The 26,697-nt window shown below is 40.1% G+C and overlaps 1 protein-coding gene across 1 annotated transcript in view; it reads left to right on the top strand.

Annotated features, from left to right (window-relative positions):
* The window catches only part of GNA12 (G protein subunit alpha 12), a 66,456-nt gene that overhangs the window by 14,910 nt on the left and 24,849 nt on the right, over positions 1-26,697 (top strand). Inside the window, exon 2 of the mRNA XM_039491848.1 lies at positions 3,009-3,224. Coding sequence (XP_039347782.1) covers positions 3,009-3,224 — 216 coding nt within the window. The remainder of the gene's footprint in view (positions 1-3,008; positions 3,225-26,697) is intronic.

The following is a 26,697-nucleotide window of genomic DNA, read 5'->3' as shown; positions in this document are numbered from 1 at the left end:
TGAGATGGTTCTGGAGAGCTGGAGCCTGAGCCGGTGAAAGGTCAGAGCTGGCTTGCATGGGCTGGAACACTACATGCATATTTGCAACCAAACTTAAGAGACATGGAAGATAGAAATGGCAACAACTGATGTGATTGTATTTTGGATAGCTTCCCTGGAGAACAGCCCAAATAACCATTCCTCTTTTAAAAAAAACAAAAACAACCCCCAAACATTGCTCTGTATATTGATAGGCAATAAAACACAACCTTGACGTTAAGTCCAAAAATAGCAGTTTTCCACTGGTCAGTACAAAACCAGTTCTGGGGAGGAAAAAAAAGGAGTGACTTTGAATTCCTCCCAGAGTGGTACTTTTGTGTAAGTGATTAGTTTTAAAGAATGTGTAAAGTCTGTGCAATTCTGAAAGATAGCCTTGTATATTCTGTTGTCTTCCTTCTTCTTAGTTATGGTGAGAGCTTCACATACAGTAACAAATTTAGACTTGGATCTGTGAGGGGGTGAATTAACTATTTGGAAATAAGAACAGGCTTTTCAGCTTTGGGTCAGTCCAATAAATCAAAATCCTAAATGCGTATCTTTAGTATCTCATTTTGAGGATATAAATGGTGAATTGTACTCTGTGCTTGGTGTCAGGTAAACATGTTCTTTGAACAGTGTCTGGAGGATTATGTTGTTTTAAAATGAACATTGTTCAAGATTAACTTTATTTGGGAAGCCGCACTAGTAAGAACATTACTATATAATGGTTTCTGAAGTACTTTGATTATAAGCTCATGTTCTGTGGCACTCAATACAGTTTAAAGTCTCTCAGCTCTGTCCCTCTCCAATTTTTTTAACACAATATCCTTGCTGTGTGTTTTTAAATGGCTGGAGCAGATGCGGTATTTATATCTATACTCCAATGTTAACTGCAGACTTGTTAAGTAATCCAAGATTACATGTGTGTTTTAAACAAAAAGTTTTGTCAAATGTCCTAAACAAAAAGCTTCAGAAGTTTGGGCTGAAAGCTGCTGAAAAAAAGACTTCAGTGCTGTGTGTTTTTAAAGGAAAACAAAAAAACCCTCACAACTCTGAACAAAGCAGTTTCGTTTTTAAATTGGCCTACAACAAATGTCAAATGTTGTACCAATGAATCAGTTAGCTCATATAAAACCAAACCTTGTAGTTGATATATCCATCATTCGAATTGCTTCTGCTTTTAAAAACTAGATGTCTATGGAACTCTTGAACATGGATGTGCTTTAATCGCTCTTAAAGTTTAAATTTGAAAGATATTTTATTTATCTTGTGCATTCAGCATGACATAAAAACCTTGTGTAAAACTTCAAACCATGAAGACTGACTCGGTCTAGTCTGTATTGTCAAGAACTATTTGGTTAGAGAGCTAGATATCTTCCTCCCCTCCCCTCAGAATCTGATTGTTAGAAAAATGAAATCAGAAAGAGGCAATTTACTCACCAAAAAGCCCTTTTTGTGAATGTGGCAAGTTAAAAGGAATCTTGCTATTAGAGAACAAACTGTGCCTGTTTTGCCCAGCCCTGCAGTATGAAAACGCACAGGACAATATGAAATATTTATTACAAATACACTGAAATGTCTTGTTCTGCCTACAAACTGGCTGGAGACAGCCATCTTGGTGAAAAAAAGGTGTCTTGAGAACAGAGCAAACTTAGAATAGGATCTAAGCTATTTAACTTAAAGTTCACTAGAAAATGGCATGGTATTATGTTGGAACCCACACTGCTAGTTTCAAAGCTCTGTTTCACAGCATCATGAACATCTCTAGGAGTCCACTAAAAATTGTCAATGGCAATTTAAAATTAAAATTGCCAACTTCTAATGTGAACTCCAACTACATGACTGAGCAAAATGGCTCTGGTTCTTTAAGGCTATGTGGTAAACACATAGACATGTCCCATGAGTCTTCACATTTTTTTTATTTGACATAGTGTTCTTGGGCATGGAGACCATGATCTGTAAATCAGTCTAGTTTACTTCAATAGAATATGCTGTATGCCCTTTCTAAAACAGTTTTTGGCTTCCATGCTGAATAACTCCTTTCTAAGCTTTGAGGGGAGGTGTGGCCAGCTCTCCATGTGTGACATACCCTACTGACAATGATGTTTTTTGGTAACTTCCTGTTTCATTTTACATGGCAGCCGTCAAAGTTTCCTAAGGTATTCCCCCAGGCTCTGTATCAAGAAAACTTTGTAAAACACTCCATCTATTAAATAACCTCCACAGTGCTCCCACCTCCTCCTTTTTAAGCCAGTTTCATATTCCAGTAGACTTTTCTGGTAGCTCTTACAATACATTGTGTATTTCAGGTCATGGCTAATAAGGTGCAATAGACCTGCAGGTCTCTGCAGTACTTTAGGGGAAAAAATAATTTGGGTTGAGGGATAGGAGTGCACTATTGAATTGAAGGACTTTCAGGTGTGTGCAACCAAAATTATTTCAGCTTTTCAGTCCTACCAAAACTTTCAATTAATCATCATTAAAACTGCCTTTTGTTGGGCTGAGTTAGTCTAACTTTCTCAGGGGTAGGATGTGACATAACTGATGTCAGTATCCAACTGTTAAGGACAGGTGAAAAGCGATGTCAATATTTAAGACTGTTTCAGGCATGTGTCTGCTTCAGTAGGTGTTTGGATAATACAGTGATGGGGTGGGAGTTGCTTCTAAGTTGCTAAACAGAAAATATTCGAGTATACATTTGATATAGGTCTTCATTTTTATACTTTGCTGTCTGATCATGTCATTGTAAAAGTGTTTCTCCCCATCCCCCACCAGATATATAGCAATTATGTTGCTTAAACAAGGAAAGCTTTTTGTTCCTTCATACATTTTCTCCTTGCAATGGAGCATATTTTGGATCCCCTTCTGAATTGTTCTCCCACAGGACTACGGACTTGTGCCACTGTAAGGTCCATGTACTTTTAAGTTTGAGTTCCTTTATACTTTTATTTTTTGATCACTGACTCTGTTTTATCTGAATCATTCTGTAGGGCTGCAAGGTTCTCGTTGATGCACGGGACAAACTAGGGATTCCTTGGCAGTACACGGAGAACGAGAAGCATGGAATGTTTTTGATGGCTTTTGAAAACAAAGCTGGAATGTCTATAGAGCCTGCCACATTCCAGTTGTATGTACCTGCACTGAGCGCACTGTGGAGGGATTCTGGGATCAAGGAAGCTTTTAGCCGTCGGAGTGAGTATCAGCTGGTAAGTATATCCAACTGTATGGTGATTGAAGAGTTGTAAACGGGGGGTTTTCAGTCTGAATCCAGTTTAAGAACAGATTGCTAAATCCGGTGTGTGGCCATACTACAAGCAAGCTGTAGCAATGCTATAAATCTGAGTGTTCTATAGCAGCAGGAATGAGTAATAATTGGAGCCAAACTGAGAGAAACTATGAGAAAAAGTGGAATAAGTGGACAAGACTGGATAGAGTGGAAGAACAAGAGGAACCAAAAAAAGGCAGGAAATGATTGAACAAAAAGCCCCCAAAAACCTGAGTTGCTCAGTTGGGCTGATCATAGTAGGCCACTAATTAATGCACACTTTTTTTTATATTTGTCCAGTTTTGCCAACTTGTATTATATTGATGCTGGCAGGCTACTGCTATTTGCAGATCAACTCTTTTGAAGTTAATGTGATCCCTTTCCAAGCTGTTCTTGGATTTTTTTTTCCTTTCCTTTTTTATATCTGCAAGTTGCACTTGAGGCAGCATTTGGATGTCAGCCTAAAAATAAAAACTTTTTTTTCCCCCCTGTTTTCCTTTTAAAACAGACTTCTAGAGTTCAGCACAAAACTCCATTGCATAATATAAAATGCAGGTATGATAAGAAAGCACTTCTGATATTGAACATTTTTGTCTTTGATATGAATGAACATTTAATATATAATATGTATTTATTTATTTTATGCCTGTTGGAGCAGTTGATGACACCCTTTATTCCCCTGTCTTGTCTTCTCCACTCCTCTTCTCCCCTCCCAACCCCAAATAATGAGGTGGTTGTTGAGGGACTATAGCCTCTTTTGGTTGATTTGGAGTTTTTTGGTTGTCGCTAACCTCAAGATGTGGCTACCTATTTGGGTTCAAACAGTGGTATGATAACTAAAATCTGACCAGTCACTTAAGTGGCTTAGCTTCTCTGCTTATATGTTATGTTCCATGTGTCTCGCTCTGTAACTTCACATAAAACACTTCTTTTTTCATTGAAAAGAGATGTTGTGACTTCCTAAAATTGGGGAAAAGAGGGACTTTTATTCTAAGTAATGTTTTCCTTGCTTTGCTGCTATAAATAACATTGTATTCAAAGAAAGGAATTTAATTCTGTGTGATGGAGAATGTGACTTATGTGAGAATTGCCAGATGCAAAGGTGCGCTCAGTAGCAGTGAATTCCAAGTTGGGGCCTCCCCTTACTATATTACACTCTCAGTATTACCCCTCTCCTCAGACAGCAGGAGAAATGCCATTCCATCTCCCTTCTTCCCCCTCTGAGCAACCATGGTGTTTGAGGCTGACAGGATAGGGAGAGAAGCAAAGTCAAGTGCAGTGTTTTAGATTTAAGCAAACATAAAAATTGGAAATGAACAAGTACTCTAAAGACTCCCTTCTGGGTGCTGCTGTGATCCGAGACATCTTAAAACGTTGGGTTTAAGAGCCTCTCTCTTCCATCCGGTAGGGATTGTAATTCTCCAGATTTGAGATTAGTTTGTGTACTTTTAAGGTCTGGAATGGGAAGCTGTTACTTGTGCAGATTTCCACCCCCACACTGTCAGTTCACAGTTAAGGAGGAAATAAGGAGTCCAGAATAATCTTAGTTCTTTTACATCCTAGGCATTGACGTGTAAAAGTAACAGATATTGTAATGTCATGCAACTGACAGTAATGTAACACTAATAATTCACCTAGACCAGGCATAGCACTAAAACACATTCTTTGCCTATATCAGAAATTATTCTGTCTTCCCTTGCACTATACTCTTGTGTTCACAGATGCACAAGTCTGCAATGTTTTTGTTAGTACTTTCATACAAGGAAGCAAAGTGGCTGCTCTTTTTCTAAGGAGTCAAGTTTTTGGCTTAATTTCAATAACTTCCTAAAATATAATATGCCATTCTTTATATTCTCATTGTTGCCTGACTCTGGAAAAGCGTTTCTGAAAACTAATTGCATAAATAAACTCTGAAGTTCTTGAAATGGAATGTGCTTGAAGTTTAAGGGCAGGAATTACAGCATTGCTGTGTCTTCCTTTTTTGGCCCTAAAAGGAATAACTGGAATTAATGGAATAGCTTATAACAAGATTAAAACAAACATTTCTGTTTAGCTGTGTCTTTTAGTAGTAAGGGTCCATGCCAGATTGTTAAAGCTCTGATTTTTGTGCCATTACGGTTAAGATTGTCAGTAGTTCCATTATAGCCCTTTTCCAGAAATTTTAACTTCAACTGTAAAATTGTGCTTTTGCTGAAATATGACTTAAAAAATCTCAGATCAGGAGTGACTCTTTTAAAATAGCTAGAGCTTTTTCAGTTTAGTAAGTTTTTTGCATTCCTCGAAGAAAAGGCTGTATATTCTATTTCACTACGTGTGGTAATGCCACAAGGGGTTTTATTTAAAACAAAACAACAACAAACCCACACAAACAACCAAACCCTTGCCAATATACCTCAGCACCACTACTAATAGTCCTTGGAAATTTATTTAGGACAAATATTTCCTAGGTATTTTAACAGTTTACAAATTAATCTTTTATGTTTTCAGCATACCTAAACATCCTTTAATTTGCAGACTGAAGTCTTTCATTCAGGTGTCCGGCTTGCCAACCTAACTCCTGTAAATTATTTTCTTATACTTGCTAACCCTAAATAACTGAGACTGCTTAGCCCTAAATGCTTTGTGACCACTTGAGCTGCCATAGTGGGATTGGAAACTCACCCCTTGTAAGTGGCTGAAGTTGTTGGTTACAGGAAAAACAACCTTTGACTATTACACTGTGACTAAGTATATTGCGGGGTTGGGGGCAGGTGGCAGAGTGAAGAACTGTCACATAGGTCAGATGCTCCCTCCACATCACTGAATAGCAATGAAATTGTATTGTATTGGAAAGACTAGTTCCTTGATACAAGAAGTTTTCCAAGACTATAAATTAAGGCTGCTTTTGCATTCGCATTTTTGAACTTCAGCTACAAGTTTTAAACAAACGGAAGGCAGAGATACATGCTTAAGATACCAGATTTCCACCTTTCTGTTGAAGTCAGTAGTATTTGTAACATCTAATGCAGAGATTCCCAAACTCTTTTTGAAGAGCTCCTCCGTTCAGAGTCATGTCCCATGCATGGGGAGGGAGAGGGAGGGGTGCCCAGTACCCATAGGAGGGTCCATGAGGGTATTCACCACTGGGAGCTGAGGAAGTGTTCTGCTCCCTGCAGTGGTCAGTGATCTCAGCTCTTGGGTCCTGGTTCCCTGCCTGTCCTTGCTCTCCTCTCCCCCCACACCCCTTTTGCAGGGAAAATTACCAGGGCTGTGGGCAAGAGGGGAGTAGAGTACTGTCCCCCTCCCCACCCGCTGGACACTGCCCCATCCTGGTCCTTCAGTGTGGTCCTGTCTGCTTTCCCTGTGCAGACTCTGTCCAGAAAGGCAAGGGGACAGGGCTCTGCACGCTGAAGGGTTGGGGTGAGCAGGGGGCTGTGTCAGGCAGGAGTATTAGTATTCCTGGGGTGCAGCCTTTGGCTTGTAGTTTTCAGAGTCCCCTCTGGCCTTCCCAGCAAAGGAGGGTGACTGCTGGTTGGTGGCTGCAGAAATGGAGGAATGAGATGGGCAGGGAGCGTCGTCCCTTCAGCCAAGACCACTCAGACAGAGCCCCCTCCAGACTCCCAGCCCTTTAGTGCTGACCTGTCAGGTCCTTGTGTCCTCCAATAAACTCAGTGCACCCCACGGGGTTTGGGGACCTCTGTTCTAATGTAACCATGACTTAAATTAGTTATGTAGAAATATATTATATGGATTCTAAGGGAAACAAAACTGTTATGGGCCCCAGAACTATTACTTGGGAATATTTTATATACAAAGGCATAGATGTAACCTATAGCAGTACAGAATATTACTTGTAACGCAGCCTGCTGTGAATAATATAATTTAAGAAAGAAGACAGCAATTCAAAGTTATCAACTACTGGATAATGCATGATCTGGCACACACATACAATCGGAATGATGCCTTAAATATAAGAGAATTACAGTTTAGCATGGGGCACGGGTCACTTGCTGGAGGAGTCTCTGCAGCTTGAGATTTTCAAACCACAATTTGAAGACTTCAATAACTCAGACATAGGTTAGGGGTTTGTTATAGAAGTGGATGGGTAAGATTCTGTGGCCTGCTTTGTGCAGGAGGTCAAACTAGATGATCATAATGGTCCCTTCTGACCTTAAAGTCTATGAGTCTATTGCATTAAAGCTTCATAAGTGTACAGTAGGAACTTAGAATTATGAACACCAGAATTACGAACTGACTGGTCAACTACATACCTCATTTGGAACTGGAAGTATGCAATCAGGCAGCAGCAGAGATGGGGAGTGGGGGGAAGCAAATACAGTACAGTACTGTGTTTAAACATAAAATACTTAAAATAAATAAAGATTTGACAAGGTAAGGAAACTGTTACTGTGCTTTTCATTTAAATTAAGATGGTGAATAGCAACATTTTTCCTTTTGCACAGTAAAGTTTCAAAGCTGTATTAAGTCAATGTTCAGTTGTAAACTTTTGAAAGAACAACCACAACATTTTGTTCAGAGTTACGAACAGCTTCTATTCCCAAGGTGTTCATAACTCTGAGGTTCTACTATATGTGGTACATGGAATTAAAATATTCTTGAGGGCATAGGTACTAGTTTTCAGATTGACACATTACTAGACAAGACCTTTCAAAAATAATCTTGCTGCTTAATAAATGGAATGGTTCTGCTTCACCTCTTGTTGGCTCTTAGGGCTATTCATGCCATGCCTAATCTCATTAGGATGTAGCAAAGGCTGATAGCTGAGGTCATGGAGATTGGGAGTAGCTTGTGGTCTGGCTTTTTTGTGTTGAACACCCACAGTTTTTCAACAAGCAAATGCTATAAAGTGGAAGGCTTATTTATAACCCCATATTGTAGATACTGGTTTAGATCTTGTCCACACCTGTGCACTGGTTTGGTTAAATCCCTACGTGGGCACTTAAATTTGTCTAAATAGATGTAAACCAGATTTAACATGTCTCTTTTGATTTATAGGTCTTGTGTATATATGAGAAACTGAATTGGTTTAACTAAAGGTGTGACTTTAAACTGACTTGGTTAAATAGAATTATCCACGTAGAAGTTTGCTCCTTAGTTCTTTTTAGTTTAAACCAATTACTGATTTAAACTGAAATAAGCCTGATTTTTAATCTTAACTGAAACAAGTGCCTGTACAATCTCTTGCACCAGTTTAACTTAACCGTTTAACACCTAACTGGTACAACTATGTATAAACAGGCCTTAGGGATGCTTGCAGTGAAGACCTTGCTTAACGCTGTAAAATATCTTCAGGATGGTCTTCCAGTCAATTTAACACTAAACTTTTTTTGTTTTAAACTTAAGCTCTGTGTAGTAACATTTTGTACAGTCATTATGCATTGTACTTGTCTACCAAACCATATTATGACAGTTGTTCTGCTTTTGAACTCTGTGTGTGTGTGTGTGTGTGTGTGTGTGTGTGTGTGTATATATATATATATATATAGCTATAGGTAGTCAATCCATGCATCACATTTATTTATTTATATATATATATATATATATATATATATATATATATATATGCATATATATATATATATATATATATATACACACACACCTATAGCTAAAAAAATTGACACTATATGTGCCTTCCTTTGTAATGCTAAACTTAATGATTGGTTTAGCAGTGGAAATTAAAAACCACTTGTTGAATTAAAATGGCTATTTGACCATAACCTAATATAATCTGAAATTTTCTTCACTTAGACCAGAGGAGCTGCCTCTAGGCATTTATCAGCGCTTTCTGTTTCATACACAATGCATTCAAGTGCTGCCTGTAAATCCCTGTCTGGGCATTTGAGCCTCTTAGAACTGAGTGGGTGGATTCCACAATAGCAGTATTTTCTTTGCTTCAGTGTCTCTCTCCTAAATCAGGCTAACCAATTTCACTCTCTTCACATCCCGCCCCCCTCCCCTTCCCCTCCCAAGTTCCTCTGTTCCTTGTATGCAAGTAAGTAGTTTTGGGACAAAAGCTTCATTGTCTATTTGGTTACATTGTCAGGTCACTGTCCTCATTTTTTTAGCTACAAGAATAAGAATACTTTTGTAATCAGTGTGTGACTCTCTTCACTCCCTCATATTTTCTGTCTGTATTTTTGAAAGGAATACATTTTATCACTACATTATAGATACCCTGTAACACTTATTCTTTCTGAGGTCTTCTGTGCTACCTCAGATACTTGGATTACATTCCTCCCTGCCAGCAGGTGGAGACAGAATACTTGATTTGCATGGTTACTTCCACAAAGGAGCTTGTTATTACAGAATCATTGGTTGCTTGTCTCTAATACATGGAAGCGAAGAATCTGAGGCTTGGGCGCAATTCCAAGTGCTCTTGTGTAAACAGGAGTTCCATATGTACCAACATCTCAGGGTTGTAGGGCTTAGGTGTTGCAGCCATGACTGCACCCTCTTGGAACAGCACTGGTTCCCAAGTCCATCAGACTGAGTACTTGGTGACCTCCTGTCCAGCTGAAGGCTCCATTCTGTGTAAAAAAGGCCCTAGGGAAACGCAGTGCAAGAATAGTAGCTGTCCTATGGATGCAAGAAAGGGTGGTAGATTTACTGTCTCACCTCTTCCTGCACTGGGTATACTCAGTGTGTGTGAGGGGGAAATCATGGCAACTCTTTGGCAGCAGTGAGATGGCATAGGCTCAACCCTCTTTCTCCACTTCTCTGAAAGTAAGATATGCAGCAGATTCTGTTTTTTTAATCCAGCAGGTCTTCCACCCAAACTACAAGGGATAGAACTTGCAAAAGCTATTTCTTGTGCACGCACTGGCTATTCACTTTAGTATGTCTGGGAGGGGGACTTCTTACCCAAAATTGGTGCACACAAAAATTGATATGTGAGCATAGCTCAGATAAATTAGCTATCTGTATCTTGGTGTTGCTCCATAGCAATGGATACAGTCCTTAACGCACGTGGGCCTAATAGGACTTGTTAAGCAAAAAAGAGAGACTACTGTTTGTCAGTGTAAATGTGAATTTTATCCCAGCACCTCAGCCCTCTTAAAGATTAGAAAATCTACCTTGATAGATTAAAGGAGCTCAGTTTATTTAACTTAACAAACAAGGTTTAAGGGGTGACTTACTGTCTGTAAAGTACCTTCATGGGGAACAAACATTTAGGCTCTTCAGTCTAGCAGAGAAAGGTATAACCTGGCTGAAGTTGAAGCTAGGTGAATTCAGCCTGCAAAGGAGGTGTACATTTTTGACAGTGAGGGTAATTAACCATTGGAATAATTTAACAAGGATTGTGGTGAATTTTTCTATTATTAGCAAGTTTTAAATTGGGAAGAGATGCTCTAGAAATTATTTTGGAGGAGTTCTACAGGAATGCAGACTAAATGATTACAGTGTCTGTTCTGACCTTGGAACCTATGAGAGAGCACCAAATATTAGCTTTTATATGAAGCAGCAATCCATGAGAGGCATGCATGGAGGGGTTGTGGGGGTTGCAGAGGTAGGAGGAAACTTCCTGCTGTGCTCATGTTCAACTACTATTAATGGGAGTGTTCCATGCAATTCCTTGTGCAGATAGCTATAAATGATCTAGAACCCCTGAAGTCTTTTTTTTCAGGGGAGGAGCAATTTGTGGTAGAAGCTCAAGAAAATACTTAAACTGTTTTTATAGGTTCTTTTGATATTCCCTGTCTTTGTATGGGACACCTGTGTTTGGAACACTATCTCCCGAAAGGGTTCACTTCATTTACTTGCTGAAAAGACACCTATATAGCATCTTCACGTGAAGGCTAATGGAGTTTTTTATGGTGCTTTTTTAGTATCTGAAAACTCAGTAGTATGCATTGTTTTATCAAAACACTGTATTGGTTTGTCTGCACTGAAGTAAAATACCCACGACTGGCCCACGTCAGTTGATTTAAGCTGTGGGGCTATAAAATTGCAGGGTGGATGTTCAGGCTCTAACTGCCTGCAGGTCCCCAGGCCTCAGGCTCCAGCCCAACCCGAACATCTACACTGCTGTTGTATAGCTCCAAGCCCCGTTAGCTGATGTGGACCTGCCAAGGGTGTTTTATTGCTGTGTAGACATGCTCTATGTAACATGCTGTGGCAGTCTCTCCAGTACTCAAGGTGAAACATGGATTGAAAGCTATAACTCCATCTCAGGCCCTCAGTGGTTTTACATTTTAGACATAAGCGCATGACTCAAATAGCATTTTGCTCTCTCCTTCTTAGGTGAAATAGTATAATTATAATATACAATCATGGTGAAGAGGAATTGTGTATCTAATGTCAACCCTATATACTTATTGTGGATTTGCTCTTCGGGAAATTGAAGTTCCAAATTAGCTCTGTTGTACAGTAGTTCATAAAACAAATGTTACAGGTAGACCGCTGTTCTCCAAACCACTGCTCAATCATGAACTTACACAAGAGGCTGCAAATGTTGCTTGTTCTGTAACTTTGACCTCTTTTCAGTCCAATCACTCTTACATATTACATCAATTGTGTCCCTGGAGGCTTCTGATAAAGATATACAGAAGAAATAACAAAACTACTCATTACTTCATCTTGAGCATAATTTAAACAAGGTGCCTGCTACAGAGAGAACCTTTTCTTTACACAATATTCATTGCAAAACTATTTTAAAAAATTCCAGGATTTTTCAACTTTGCAAAACTTCTGTGAAATTGCAGCATCATGGGGAAGCTTTGCACAACATCATTTATATTTCTATCTAACACCACACTTTAGTATCAATGTGGAAGTCCATGGTGTCCCTACAAGCAGCGTAAGCTACTAGCCCGAAACATTCTTGTCACTCACTGGCCATGATGTTTTGCAGTTACTAGTATTTGTAAAGTTCTGTGTAAGCTGTCTCTTAGCAGCCCTATGTGCTGATGGTTGCATCTTGTGCTCCAGAACATAAACTTTCACTTAAATTTGTCTCTGCCTCACGTGGCTGGGAAAATAATTTTAAGACTGTGAACCTGCTGTAATATGATGTAGTAGTGTATGCAGACAGCTCTGAAACAATAGTTTTCAGTGATGTAAACTGCCCCTGTTCATTTGAAGGGGCATTAATGCTGAAGTTAAATGTTAGCACTTAACCATTTAACTGCTGATCAAAACATTCCAGTTCCTCCACTGTTGCATATTAAGATCCAAACAAGCTAAATAACATCTTGCTTTGACATCACAGGTGACTGGATCTTGAGTTATGGGTGGACCTTGAGAGAAGTGATACTTTTCTTCTCTGCTTGATCCTGGAGTAATGTGAGATGCTCAAAACCACACAGCAATTAAATGTCAGAACCAAGACTTAAAACCCTGGTTTTGAGTGGTCTGTCCCCTAAAGTATTGTACTTTTTGAAAACTTAAAACTTGAGGGCTGATACCATGCAAAACAAAACTGCAAAATTCTAAACAAATTACTGGATATAGACCAACTTTGCATGGTTTTAGCATTGTACTTCTGCGGTGTGCAATCCTATGTACATTTACAGGATTAAAAGTCACTAAATGAGATCAACAAACTGACCCAAAACCAACAGAAACCTCCCCAAGTAGCCTACTCCAAAGCCCTACCAGCATTTACGCTATGACCTCAAAAAATGCCTTAAAGAGGCCTTGCAACATGTCTTGAAGGTTACCAAAATCCACGCTCAGGATTGCGGGGGAGTGATCTCCAAAGTTGAGGACTCCCTTGCCACTTTTAAGAAATTTCTGCTTCGTATCCCCTTGTCATTTAAACAAAGGAACTCTTAGCTTGAGCATCTCACTGGACCATAAATGCTGTGGAACATCATGAGGAGAAACCCTGCTTCTAAGGTAGGTAAGACTCAAACCATTTAGGTATTCAAAGAGAAAAATAATCTTTCACTGGAAATCAATTGGAAGTCCATGTAGATTATGAAACACTGGTGCAATATCCTTCCCTCATGGGGGGAGGCTTGTTTCTTCTCCCAAGCTGGAGCACGTACAACAAAAGCTGCTCCATGAACAGAGCAATTGTGAGATGCCTCCTCTGGTAGATAGAATAGGGACGACAAAGTGACATGTTTCTACATTTTGCTCTACTTCAGGGTTATCTTCTGCTTGGCTGTTTTATCTATAATTTAAAACATTGGAGAATGGTTGTGTTACGGTGTCCTTTCTCCAATGTTTTAAATTACACTCCAACTAATTGAGGGTTAAAAGCTAACTGTACTAAGTTCTTTGTGAACAAAGACCGTTCTTGTCCCAGAGAGCTTCCAGTCTAGGTTTATAGCAACAGCTGGATGAAGTGCAGTTAGCATGGGGATTGGCAGGATGAGGCAAAGAGTAAAAGGAACATGTTTCTGTATAATAAACATGAGCTGCTAATAAGGAACAGGTATGGACATGGGGGAGGCTAGAGAGGCTGCTGGGAATAGCTCATGTTTAAATAAAATATGGTATGAGAACCTGTGCCAATGGGCTGCTGTGGTTTTCTATATTGCATTTGCCCCTCCCTTCCCCAATCCTTCATCTGTATTCTGTCTAATTAAATTGTAAACTCTTCAGGGCAGGGACCATATTTTAGGACTACAAAACACATCTGTTCCAGGCATTTTTATTAATGTTTGCTGCTTGCAACTTCCAAATTGCTAAGGTTGAGATCTTGTCTGGTTCTGTTCAAATAGCCTGGTCTTGGAGGTAAGTAAAAAGCTTCATATTTATAACACTAAATAAATTCTGTAGGAGTGTCTGCTTCTAGCTCTTCAAATGCAAGCGAGTATTCATTTTGAGTTTGGTATGTTCAGGGTGGAAAGTAATTTGATCCCGATTCCATGTTCAGAATTTGTGAGCATAATTTGCATCTTGCATAATGATGGCTGTACTTTGCTCTGAAAATACTTCCTGTCATCAAATCCTTCGTACTCATATGTACATTACCAGTCCTTATCCAGGATTCATTTGTTTGCCTTTGCAGCTCATGTCTAGTGACATTTGACTTTCAGAATTACCTGAACCCCTGTATAGCTTTCTAGTTTAGATTCAGAACCAGTCCTTGCTCTTTCTGTTTCATGTGGCTGCAGTCTTTCATGTTTACCAGTGCATATTCCCTTACAACAAACACTTCTGCTGAAGCATGAAATCTTAGATTTTTTAGAATGAAGAATTAATTTGGGATTGTAATTCCTGAGACTGCATTCTCTACTCGTAGCAAAAGGCTCTAATTTTATTATGCATAAAACCAAGCTACAGTAACAATTTAAGTATTTAAGACAAAAATACAAATTAGTCCTACTCTAAATCTTGCAGGATTTTATTGAGTATAGGGATTTGTTCAGAGTAAGTCCAGCTGTAATTAATCTTTGCGTTCCCATCAAGAAATGCTGGCATATGCTGTGAGAAACAAGGGATGAAACTTTCAGCTCAGCGTCTCTCTGAGCCAGTACCCAACTGTGGCTAAAATCCACTAGTGTAATCTTCTCTTTAGTGTGCAAGAAAACTCAGATCTGCACAGATCTAAATCCAATCCAGTTGGCTCTTGATTAAGCTGTTTGGTGTCCATGTTTAGGAAGTAATTAAAATAGATCTTCATTTTCAAGTCTCTTGTTGAAATAGTTTTTAGAGATACCAGTTTCAGGAATGTATTCTTTTGTCCTGGAGGTCAAACAAAGTATCTTAAAATTTTAAGATGGGATTTGTGTGCCTAAGGGAGGTAGATGCACAATTCCCATTGAATTTCAGGCAAGTTGGTGCCTAAATCCCTAGGCACTTTGTGAAAAACCTCCCACTTGATTCCAACATGGGGATTAACTGCACTTGTTAGATGCTTAAACAATCATAATTTTTTTCACATTAAGAGAAGTGTGCTGATCAGACACCAACAGGAAGTCTGTGTCCTGAAAAAGCTGAATTACTTGGGCTCACTAATATGAAAGTGTTACTATTATGTTCTTGCATCATTCTCGTGTGAAGTGATAATCATAGAAATGCTGCTAAAATGGTTGTGGTGAACAAAATCGGTGAACACACAAAACAGCATACAGTACATCAGTGTCAGCGCTCAATGGCAGGAATGGAAAATGTTTCCAGAACTCATATGTATTTTGAATTCTTTCAAGAGTTTTCTTTATGGTAGAAACTTCAGTTTTGTTTTTTTTTTAAACTAATATCCTCCTAAACTACTACTGATCAGAAATAGATCAGAAGATTATAAAGAAGTTGCACTGAGAATCTGCTCCTGATTAGACTTTTCATTGATGCAGGTGTGTTGCAGCTTAGTGTCATGTTGGCATTTCTTCTCCTGTTTGCCTCAGTTTTTGGCATTTCTCCATGCTAGATAACATGAGGTACCAGTGCATGCTTAATATTACTCCTGGGAGAATTCCATGCCAAAAAATTAAATTCTGTGCACAATATTTTAAAATTCTGCAAATTTTATTTATCAAAATAACATTATATAATCACGCCAGTTTCAATTATTTTGGTAATTTATTTCAAAATACCTGTCAACAAGTATGTCTGTAACAGTACAGACACACGCACAAATTCCCTCAGGAGTAAAGAATTAAAGAAACCCTACCACAACCCAGTACCTGTTTCTCTGCCCTCTACCCCCAGAGCTCAGCTGCAGACCAACCCAAGCACAGACACTTAAATCCCCTACCCCACCCCAGATGCCAGCTGTGAGCCTCCCCCTGACCCAGACACTCTCACCCTCTGCTGCCCAGGGATCCAGAGGGAGAAACAGCCTGATGCTGGATCCCGGGCTTGCATGGCGATTCCTGCACACTGCCCCCTCCATCCTTCAGGGTGTGCTAGTAACTGCAGCTGCTGGGAACCCTCCAGTTTCCTCCCCCACTCCCTGGCCTTGTCTTCTATTTGTGAGCTGACGGCCCATACCCCGGTTGGGGTGACGGGCATGAATGAATGATGAATGACTCTGCTGGGTCCAGCAGCCCCTAGTGTCAGCCGACGTCTCTGCAGTCCATTTTTGTGGGGGAGAAAAAAGGATAATGTGCGCACAGAATTATTTCTGTAAAATTCTGCATTGCGCATTGGTGCAGAATTCCCCCAGAGTTTAATATGAGCAGAGGTACTACTAACTTGATCCAGACATGTATAACATCTCCATTATACAAAGATATGGCTGTTAAACACCTCATTTTAGTCTTATCCTCACAAGAGGATCTAAAGGCACTTATAGAATATGGTTCATCAGTGCTATGTTGTTTGTTTGGGTGGGGGTGGGGGTTGTTCCCCTTCCCCCTTCAAATAAACCAGGCTGCAAAGTGAAGATGTCAGGCTCAAAGCACTGTTAGCAGTTTTAGTTCATTATCTTTTGCTGCTTCCACTTCATGGGTTCTCAAGGCATTTTCTGTGCTCCCGGATGTAGTTCTGCAGGACCCTCTGATTTGTGAAATGAGTTCCCTTAAAGCAGTTCACCTTCACTGTTCCTTTAGTTACATAAGTATTACTTCATTTGCCTGGCCTTATCTTTCAGATTACCAAACAAAACTAATTTACTCCAATTTATGAAAAGCATTTTCCTGTTTAATGTGCTCATATTCCAATCATGTAATTGTGTTGCTGGTTAACTTTCAAAAGGCCTATACAATTAATCTGATTCATTTTTAACTGGATACATAACTTCGTGGTGTCAGTTTTGCTACAGTAATTCCTACTCTCAATTAATCTTGCTGTATGCACATAAAATAGTATCTCTGCTTCAAAAATGTTTTAATTCCTTGGCAGGCTTTATTGTCCAAATAGTGTTTGTAATTACATGGTCTTTTGCCGTTTCATGGATTCTAAGACTTTAGTACCATGTTTCCATGAATGACACCTATTTTGGCTACTGAAGAATGACTGCATATAATCTGTGGGCAAGTTTCAAAGACTGACTTTACATCAGCTATACACAGAATGAAGTAGCTATTATCAGCATATGGACAAAGCTCTAGATTTTAGTGAACAGAACTGAATGGTGGGTGGAATTGTAGTCAGAGGATGTAAAGACATAGCTGTGGTGCAAACCCAGCCCCACAGTTGCATTCCAAAAAGTTCCAAGCTTGTGAGTTGAGGGCTTGTCATCTGTACACTGATTCCATACACTTAATTGTGGTAAATCGGCATTCTCTTGTAAATGGTCACTTGCTGTCATGCGTGGGGATTTGAGGTTCAGCCCTGTCAGTGGGAGGCTGGAGCTGGGTGCCAGAGGAGTGATACTGGCAAGGCTCAGGCTCTAGATGTTGGTGGTTAGCTATGGGGAGGGAGTGGGTTGAGTGGTAGGTTACTTCAAGCTGAATTGTTGGAGGGAGCTACAGAGGCTTACAGAGGCTTGAAAACTAAGCCTCATGCTTCCTTTCATTTCAAAGACCCTTGTTAGAGCTTCTAAAATTTTAATCCCTTCACAAGAGCTCTTGTTCTGAGAGAGTGATGGTGTTGTAAGTGTAAACTACCGAAAGCTTCTTTGGAAGGGAAAAAAAATATTCCCTGACACATTCCTTTACCAGAGTTAAGGTTGCTCACTGGCATCTCATACCCTTCTAGAACATCAAGTTCAGCAAATCTTAAACTTTAGAAAATCATGAGATTCAAACTTAAGTGTGTGTGTGTGAGAGAGAGAGAGACCCTCTCCCTGACCCCTGTGTGTATGATCAAAGGAAAGAGGTACATTATGTACCTTGAGAGTATACTTCTTTACAGTGCCATGTTGTGACAGTAGTGGGCACAGGGTTGTCTTACCCTAGGGATTGTCAGCAGTTAGGCTGGGTGCTGAGTGTGGTCTGAAGTTTAATGAAGAGTAAATGAAAGTATAGTGTTGGATAGCATCATGCGCATCGGGAGGCTGAAGAGATTGTAAAAATTTAGCAGCTGTGGTATTTTTTCTGTGAAGTAGCTTAACTGCCTGAGTATAGAACAGGTGTAGGTAACTCCTGTTCTGGACAGTGCAAAGGCAAGTGGGAGCATGGGGGTGGAGTTAAGGTGGTATACCTTCACTCTGTATTCCCTGCTTTTCCAAAGTTTTTGAAGTGTGCTAAACTCGATGTTCTGGAATAGTATGAAATACCATTGGGCAACCTTAATTCTGTGTTAATGGAGGCTTTTGTCATGCATTTTTTGTTTTTGTTTTTTAACAGTAAGACAGTGGTTTTTAGTAGGAGTTAGTATCATGGAGGTGGTGTATTTATGTAGGCTTCCAGTTGAGATGCAACAATGGCCAGGTAACGAGAATGCTACTTAACTCTTCTGTAGCACTTCAAATTTGTAAGTATGAAAGACTTTTACCAAGAAGCAAAACATCATTATCCCCATTGTACAGTTGGGGAAACTGAAGCACAAAGAGATGAAGTGACTTGACTCTGCCACTGGCCTGCAAGGTGACCTGGGCGACGAATAGAGCCCAGGTTTTCTGAGTAACAGTCCACTCTTTTTCTCTACAATGAAACACTGATATGTGATTCCTAAGTGCCCTCTGGCCCCCAAACAAACTTTGTTATCATGGAATGGGGATAATGTTGTCTGTGTGTAGTTGCTAACAGGGCTGGTGAGAGAATCCAGACATAGTCTAAGTCCAAAAATTTGACAGTTTTATTATGTGGTCATGACAGTAAATTCAAGCACGTGGTGTCTTTCTCTACTCTCACCCCTGCACTACCACTTGCAGCTCACCCTCTCCTTGTCCCATTAAGCCATTATAACTTTAGAAGCCAGGTGTGCCTCCCAAAAGTTGGTAGAATCTGTGAACTTTAAGACAAGTTTTTGGTAGGGGAGGCATATCTTGGAAATACTTTCTCCAAATTACCCTAAATTTGGATCACTAACCCTACAACATATCCCCATTTTGAGTAACCATGCAGATTATAGAGCACTTAGTCAACCTTTAAACAGAGAGAAATTCTTAATTGGGTGTTGGTTGAGAAATGTTCGTAACAAACAGTTTCCTTGGAAAATGCCGATTCATTGAGGCAAAATGTTTTACTATATCTATTGCAGATTCCACTAAACTTTCACTGAAACCTGAAGGTGTTCCAGGTCCACAGCTCCATGACAGGGAACCTGCTGGTGCTCTTGGGGTTGCTAGGCTCCTCGCTGGAGTTGGAGATTTCTGGGCTATTGGGTTCCCTGCCCTATAATTGGAAGCCTGGCAGTCCTAGGACCAGCTTCCTATGTCCACAGCTCAGGGAGCCCCACCATGCAGGCTGTTTCAGGATTATGATGTGCTAGGAAAATTGCCTTTTAGAAAGGAGACCTTTTTTTAGGAAGGATAGAGACACATTGGAGTGAAGAGGCTCTACTTGTCCATCTGCAGTATAGAAGGCTTAGAGGTGAGAAGGGGTCCATTCATCTCAGTGTTCCTAGCTGAATGAGATCACCTGGGTGGAGATGAATACAGCCTGAAACAATCGCTCTGAGAAGTGTGAACTGCTCCATTCATGTCAGTAGGTGTTCCCATTCACAGTGCTGGAGACCCTGTAATATGCAGCAAGCATGCCCGTTCTCAAGTCCTCGCATCAGTCTCAGCAATGGGTGCTTGGTGCCTGCTCCCAGCATATCTTTTCTCAGCTCCCAGCCCAGACGTTCAGGGTTTCCCCAGATACTAGCTCACAAGGGAGGTAGGGAGAGGGGCTCACATCCTCCCTAGAGGGACAAGACCCCCTTCCCCCATCCCACAAGATGGGGCTGGGAGGTTGACATCCCTAGAGGGGCATGCCCTCCCAAATCCTGGTTTAACTGAGAAGTGACAGCAAGAGGGGCACAGGCCCTCAAGAGGGACAGGCATTTCCAGCTCACACAAAGGGGTAGGGAGAGGGACTTTGCCCCCTCCTCCCAAGATCATGGTATACACATGAGAGGAGAGAATGTGGGACTGACAGGTTCCCCAGTCCAATTCTTTCCACATGACTGGCACCTACCTCTTAACCTCAATCCCCTCTCCTTCTCTGTGACCCACCTCTCCTTGCTGCAGTCCCAAACCCCTCTTCTCCTGTTATCATCACATGTCCTCTGCTTCCTAATTCCCCCTGTCCTTCCTGAAAACATTTGCATTTATTTGTTCTTTTCACGTTTAGTTTGCATGCCTTCTGAATCTTCTATTATAAAATCTTATTCCCCCCACCTCACCCCAAAAAACAAACCTTATGATAAATGCCCAGTCTAGCAAGTTGCCTCCTTCTTAAATTTCAGATTTCTCCCCTGAGTTCAATTTAAACTTGTAGTGCCTGGCTGGTGCTTAGATTTGATGGCCACAGCATTCCCTCAAAGCTACATGGGTCCTGTGACTCTTAAGGTAAATCTATACTGCAATAAAATAACTGCGGTTCTAGTTTGGGTCAGCTGACTCAGGCTCGTGAGGCTTGGGCTGTGGGGCTAAAAATTATAGTATAGGCATTTGGGCTTGGGCTGAAGCTAAACTATTTTTGAATACTGTTTTCAGTTTTGCTCCTCCAAATTAGCGGGTGCCATGCACTAGCTGAGGTAAATATCTAGCGATTAAGACATTTTGTCCAGGGTCAGAGCTATAGTTTGATCTCTAATTCTGCACAAAAAAATCCCAGAATTTCCAGCCTTTTAAGAAAAACTGTATCTTTGGAACCCGTTGGTCAAAATGACTCCAAGTTTTGATCACTAGCCCTAACTGCCGCTCCATGAGGTACAGCAAGGTTCTGTGCAGTCCGAATAACCGCGTGGACTTCAGAGCATGTAAAAGTCAGCCTTTAAACATAAACCTTAGTGTACACCAGGATCATAGTGGAGCTATTCTGCTATAATCTTGACTGAGTTAAAGCTGGGAGTTTTCAAAGGAGCTAGGTGTCAAAATCCCACTGAATTTTAATGGTTTTTGGGTATTGAACTCACTTGGGCTCCTTTGGAAAGGCTAGCCTGATGTAGGCTAGAAAGACGAAACGAAGAATAAGCGTTAGTTGTAAACAAACTCGTAAACAACAAGGATTTCTCATGCAAATACTTAAGTTTTTATTACTAACTAGCATATCAGTTTGTAAATGCTTATTTTCTAATGAGAACAGATGTTTGAAACACTTAAAAGGGTCAGGGCAACGTCAGTGATGACTGGCTGCACTGAAAGTGTGCTCCGTGCTTCAGACACAAGACAGGCCCTGTCCTAAAGAGTTTATAATCTTTACAGACACTACGCAAGTAGGAGTGAAACGTTAATCATTTTCCTAGTTTCATCTATTGTGTTTCTGCCAGCTATCAAACTGATCTTTCTGTACAATTTTTGTTACTGATATCATTCTCACTAACCCCCCGTTTGTTACACTAACATATATGCTCTGCTGCATGATAGAAATAACTCCCTCTCCACCCCAGCATTCAACCCAGCCTCATCTTAATACTCCACCACGTCTTACTCAAGGCAGTTACTGCCTTTGCCATCCACAAATCCCTTTTCTCAGGGCACATCTTCACTGGCAACGTTAAAGTGTTGCTATGGCAGCCCTGGGAGACAGTTCTCCCAGCGATCTAAAAAAACCCACCTCCATGAGGGGAATAGCTACCAGTGCTGGGAGCACTGTCTGCACTGGCACTTTACAATGCTGAAACTTTCAGTGCTCGGGGGGGTGTTTTTCACACTCCTGAGCGAGAAAGTTGCAGTACTGTAAAGTGCCAGTGTAGACAAGCCCTCACCTTTTCTCAAACCCATTCCTCTCCCCATTACAGTGGTGAAATAAGTGGTTAATAGAATAATAGAAATATAGGGCTGGAAGGACCTCAAGAAGGCATCATGTCCAGTCCCCTGCAGGACCAAGTAAACCTAGACCACCCCGATAGGTGTTTGTCCAACCTGTTCTTAAAAAGCTCCAGTAATAGGAATTCCACAACCTCCTTTGGAAAACTATTAACGACCCTTATAGTTAGAAACATTTTCCTAATATCTAACCTAAATCTCCTTGCTGTGTTACTACTTTTCCTACCTTCAGTGGACATGGAGAACAATTCATCACTGTTCCCTTTGTAACAGTCCTTAACATATCAGGTCCCCCATCATTTTCTTTTCTCAAGACTAAACATGGCCAATTTTTTTTAAACTTTTTCCTCATAGGTCAGATTTTCTAAACTTTTTTTATCACTTTTGCGGTGCCTGTCTGGACTCCAATTTGTTCACATCTTCATAAAGCGTAGCACCTAGATGTGGAAACAGTATTCCAGCAGAAGCCCCACCAGTGTGAAGTAGAGAGAGACCATTACCTTCTATGTCTTTCAAACAACACTTCCATTAATATTTTCTGGTGTTTTAAAAAACCTCAGCTGCCTTCATGTCCCCAGTCATTAGCTCTCCTTCCCTGCTAAGTAGAGGACACTTTCCTTCATCTTTTTCTTGTTCCTGATGTATTTAAAGAACCTCTTATCTCCTTTTATGACCCTTGCTAGGCGTTGCTCATTTTGTGCCTTACCCTTTCTGATTTTGTCCCTACATGCTTGTGCTATTCTTTTGTACTCCTTAGCAATTTGTCCATGTTTCCACTTTTTGTAAGATTCCTTTTTGACTTTCATGTCACTAAAAAGCTCCTGGTGAAGCCATATCGGCTTCTTGTTGTTCTTTCTTTTCCTTCACATGGAGATTGTTTGCAGTTGTTCCTTTAATATTGTCTCCTTGAGAAACTGCCAGCTGTCCTGGCTGAGCAACTTTTCCCTTAGATTTTCCTCCCTCGGGACCTTATCTGCTTTTTTGAAGTCCACTGTCCCAGTCCTGCTGCTCTCCCTCTTTTCTTTCCTTAGAATCATGAAATCTGTCACTTCATGATCACTTCATCTAAATTGCCTTCCAACTTCAGGTTCACTGTCAGTTTCTCCCTGTTGGTCAGTATCAAGTCTAAAATGTCCTCCTAATTACTTCCTCCACTTTCTGAAACAAAAAGTTGTCTCAATACATTTCAAGAACTATTTTGTGTTTTGTCATATTATTTTCCCAACAGATATCTGGGTAGTTAACCCTCCATTACTAGCAGGTCTTTTGTTTTTGGGTGTTTCTCTTGTTTGTGCTAGAAATGCCTCCATCTCCTCTTCCTGATTTGGTGGTATGTAGGAGATCCCTATTTTTTTACCCACTTTTGTTATCCAGATATTCTCTACTGGACTCCACATGGTCTGCCTCACCACCTCCTGGACCTCAGCAGTATGTTTGTTCTTGATGTATAATGCAACAAATCCTCCCTTTTTATTCTGCCTGTCCTTCCTCAGCAAGCGATGCCCCGCTCTACCAATATTCCAGTGATGAAACTTATCCCATGAAGTCTCTTTGATGTCAGTTAAGTCATAATTTAGGTACATTCAGGTAGTGTCTGTATCAGTACTGTGAGGATGCACTCAGTTGTAAAGGCTTTGCTGATTTCACTACCCCTAGTCTGCCTCCTTGAGAAACTGACGTTTCTGGAATAGAGTCATGGGAGCTTGTGGTTCAGGGCTCTTGCCTCATGGTATTCAATTTGGGGAAAGAAAGGAGGTTTTGGGCTCCTGCTGTCCCAGACAGGTTCCCTGCCTCTACTCCTGGACACAGAGGAAACCTGGCAGATGGCTTGTAATCTCATCATTTTTTGAGAGTTAGGGTTTTCTCTTTAAAATGGTGAAGAGGATGGGTATAATTTTTCTGCCAAAAATATTTTGAGATGTTTCCATGCTGTCACAAGTTGTCCAGATGATTATTAAACCCAGCGGAGAGGGCAGAACTGCTAAGATGTCACTGTTCTCTAAGGAGTATACTAAACTCCACAGGCTAACTATTAGTTGACATCCCAAAAAGGAGGTAAAGTAACTTGGGGAATATTCACTAGTATAAAGGTAGAAATGGGGCAAAATCTCTTCTTTGCTTCCTACTAGTTTTCAGCTATGCTTAAAGAAAAGAGGCTATGTGAAGTAAACTTAATTCACTCTATTTACTTAGCATTTTGAAAAAAAGCTCTTGGAAACATCATGCAAGATTTTCTGTTTGAGAAGGTGGAAAACATGTTGCTTTGAGAAGTAATTTATTGACACCTTTCAAATGTCTCCTCTGTGTACAACACAGATTCCTGCAGTTCAGACTGTGGTGGACTTGTGCTTCACTTGGCTTTATTCCTGAACAAACCATTGGTGTTTGTCCTAAGAAAGTCTGCTCCCCCACTACACCCCCAAAGCCTCTTCATTCCACTCACTTTTCATGATACTCACTTAATTCTTCTTGGAAAATAATTCAGTAAAATCTCAGATTGAATAAATTGAGTTTTAATGGTATATATTTTTCCTATGTATTTCTAGCTTAAAATAGTGAACTGCCAAGACTTTAACCAGCTTGGTTAAAGAAACAGATGGGGCTGTATTCATATTTCATCTATTCTCAAAGTTCCTTTCTCCAGTCTTGTTCTAAGTCTTTTTTGCTGCGTTTGATACGTGTAAAGCAAATGGGTCTCAGAATAAATAACAGAGAAGCTTTTTGATTGGATGTCATTTGTAAATATTGGCTATTGTTCAATTCATAATTCCTTATTTAATGAATAGCACTTCATGGTAGTGTGTCTGAGTGATTATTTCAGTTCTATAGTGAACGGACTAATCTCACAAGTTCTTGCTGTTGTGACCAGAATTCACTGTCTGAATTAATTTACTACCTGAACATAAAGGTGCTACTACAGCCTTTCCTGATGGGCTGAAACTGAAACAGTTGTAAATGATCTGTACTTTCTTTCCTAGCAACAATTCCCTTCAGGGGTTTGAGTGCATTGATTTTGTGGAGTGGTGGGGCAGAGACGTGAGGGTATGTAAAAGAACAGTCTTGAATCTTTCATGATGAAGAAACAATTTTCAAACTAAAAAATAGGAAAGCTTGATCAAGTTACTTGAATTCTGCATACTAAAGAAATGGTTTAAATCGTCAATAGTATTAAGTTTCAAGGAAGCAAGTGTTGCAAACTTTTTTTTTAAAAGCAACAAACTTGAACATTGTGTGCAATGGAAGAAGGATGACTAAGAGCCCTTGGACGCCATAATCAGTGTCACTGATTACAACATGGTTTTCAAGGGACTGCCTAGATATCTCAGTAAAAAGAAAACTAGAAATTGTGAACAGGGAACCACAGAAGTATTTTTCAAATCACTTGAGGCTTTTGAGGGGGAAAATATAAAGCCATCCTTTTCCTCCCCCCCTCCCAACCAAATTGAGACTTAATACTAATCAAAGCATAAGTAAGGAATAAATGAAAATCAGGTCTGGGTGATGTACATCTCATAGTATCGAGTATAGTGGCTAGCAAACGTGAAATTCTGGTATCTGGAGGAGTTATTGGAGAAGCAAGCATGATAGCAGTTTTCAAAATAAGTCAACTCTTGTAATTTAAACTGACCTGTTGGGTTGTATATGCAAAGGGAGGTGGTGTTCCTTTCTACAACTAGTGAGACACTACTGGGATTACAGTAGTTAGCTGTAGATACCATTATCAAATAGACACAAAATAGATTGAAGAACAGTCGAAAGCTTACCATGCCACAGGGATTTTCATCTGAAGAGATTGAAAATGAAACTCTGTATAGGTTGGCCAAGTGATTAATTGAGGGGGATGAAGGGATATAGGGTAAAACTTTCAAAAGTGACTTAGGTGCCTAAGTTTCACAGACAGTCAATGAGGCTTAGACACATTTGAAAACTTTACTTTTTAAAAAGTATTTGAATGGTGTAAATACTGAAGGAGATGAATTCTTTAGGATAGTACAACTGAGCATAAATAGGACTAAGAGGGTGCAGTTAACAAAAGAAAATATAAGTGGAATGTCCAACTCAAAATCTAATGGGCTTCAGATAGTGCACCTACCCCTAAGATTTCGGCTTCACGATAACATCACTTTTTAATGACAGATTTTTTCTCTTATACAAACAAGGGAAATGGAGTATACAAGGAAAACAGTAAAACTCACTTTTAAAAAAATGCTTTTATAGCTACAAAGTGAGAGAGACTTCTCTCCAGTCTTTATTATAGTAGCCGTAGGCACGAATGATAAATGTAGTGAAACGTTCAGCCATGTTTCTTTAAATTGATGGTATTCTTTAAAAACTGGATAAGAGAAAATACTGGGGGAATATGATTGCATTGGTGTAGAGGTAGACTAGATAAGATTCTGTGAAATACTCAGGGATGTGCACGTTGCAAGTAATTTGAAAGCATTTAACTTGCCAGCTGGCCTTCTGCCATGGAAAGGTCCAAGCTCAAACTTCTCTCATGGCTGGTGTTAGCTGTTTCTCAGTCCATAAGGAAGAGAGTTGACCCTGGATATTTATTTCACATCCCTTTGCCTAATGAAACAGTTTGAAAGGGAAACTGATTAGTAAGCTTTGTTGCTGTGATTTGTTTGATCTCCAGGTTGAGAGAGCAGTCTATATTAAGACCCTCTTTTCTGTCTTAAATTCATCTATCTTTAGAATGTCATAATAATAAATA

This window comes from Mauremys reevesii, linkage group 10, assembly GCF_016161935.1.
Source record: "Mauremys reevesii isolate NIE-2019 linkage group 10, ASM1616193v1, whole genome shotgun sequence".
In the NCBI taxonomy this organism is placed as follows: Eukaryota; Metazoa; Chordata; order Testudines; family Geoemydidae; genus Mauremys; species Mauremys reevesii.
This window is presented reverse-complemented; position numbering and strand designations above follow the sequence as displayed.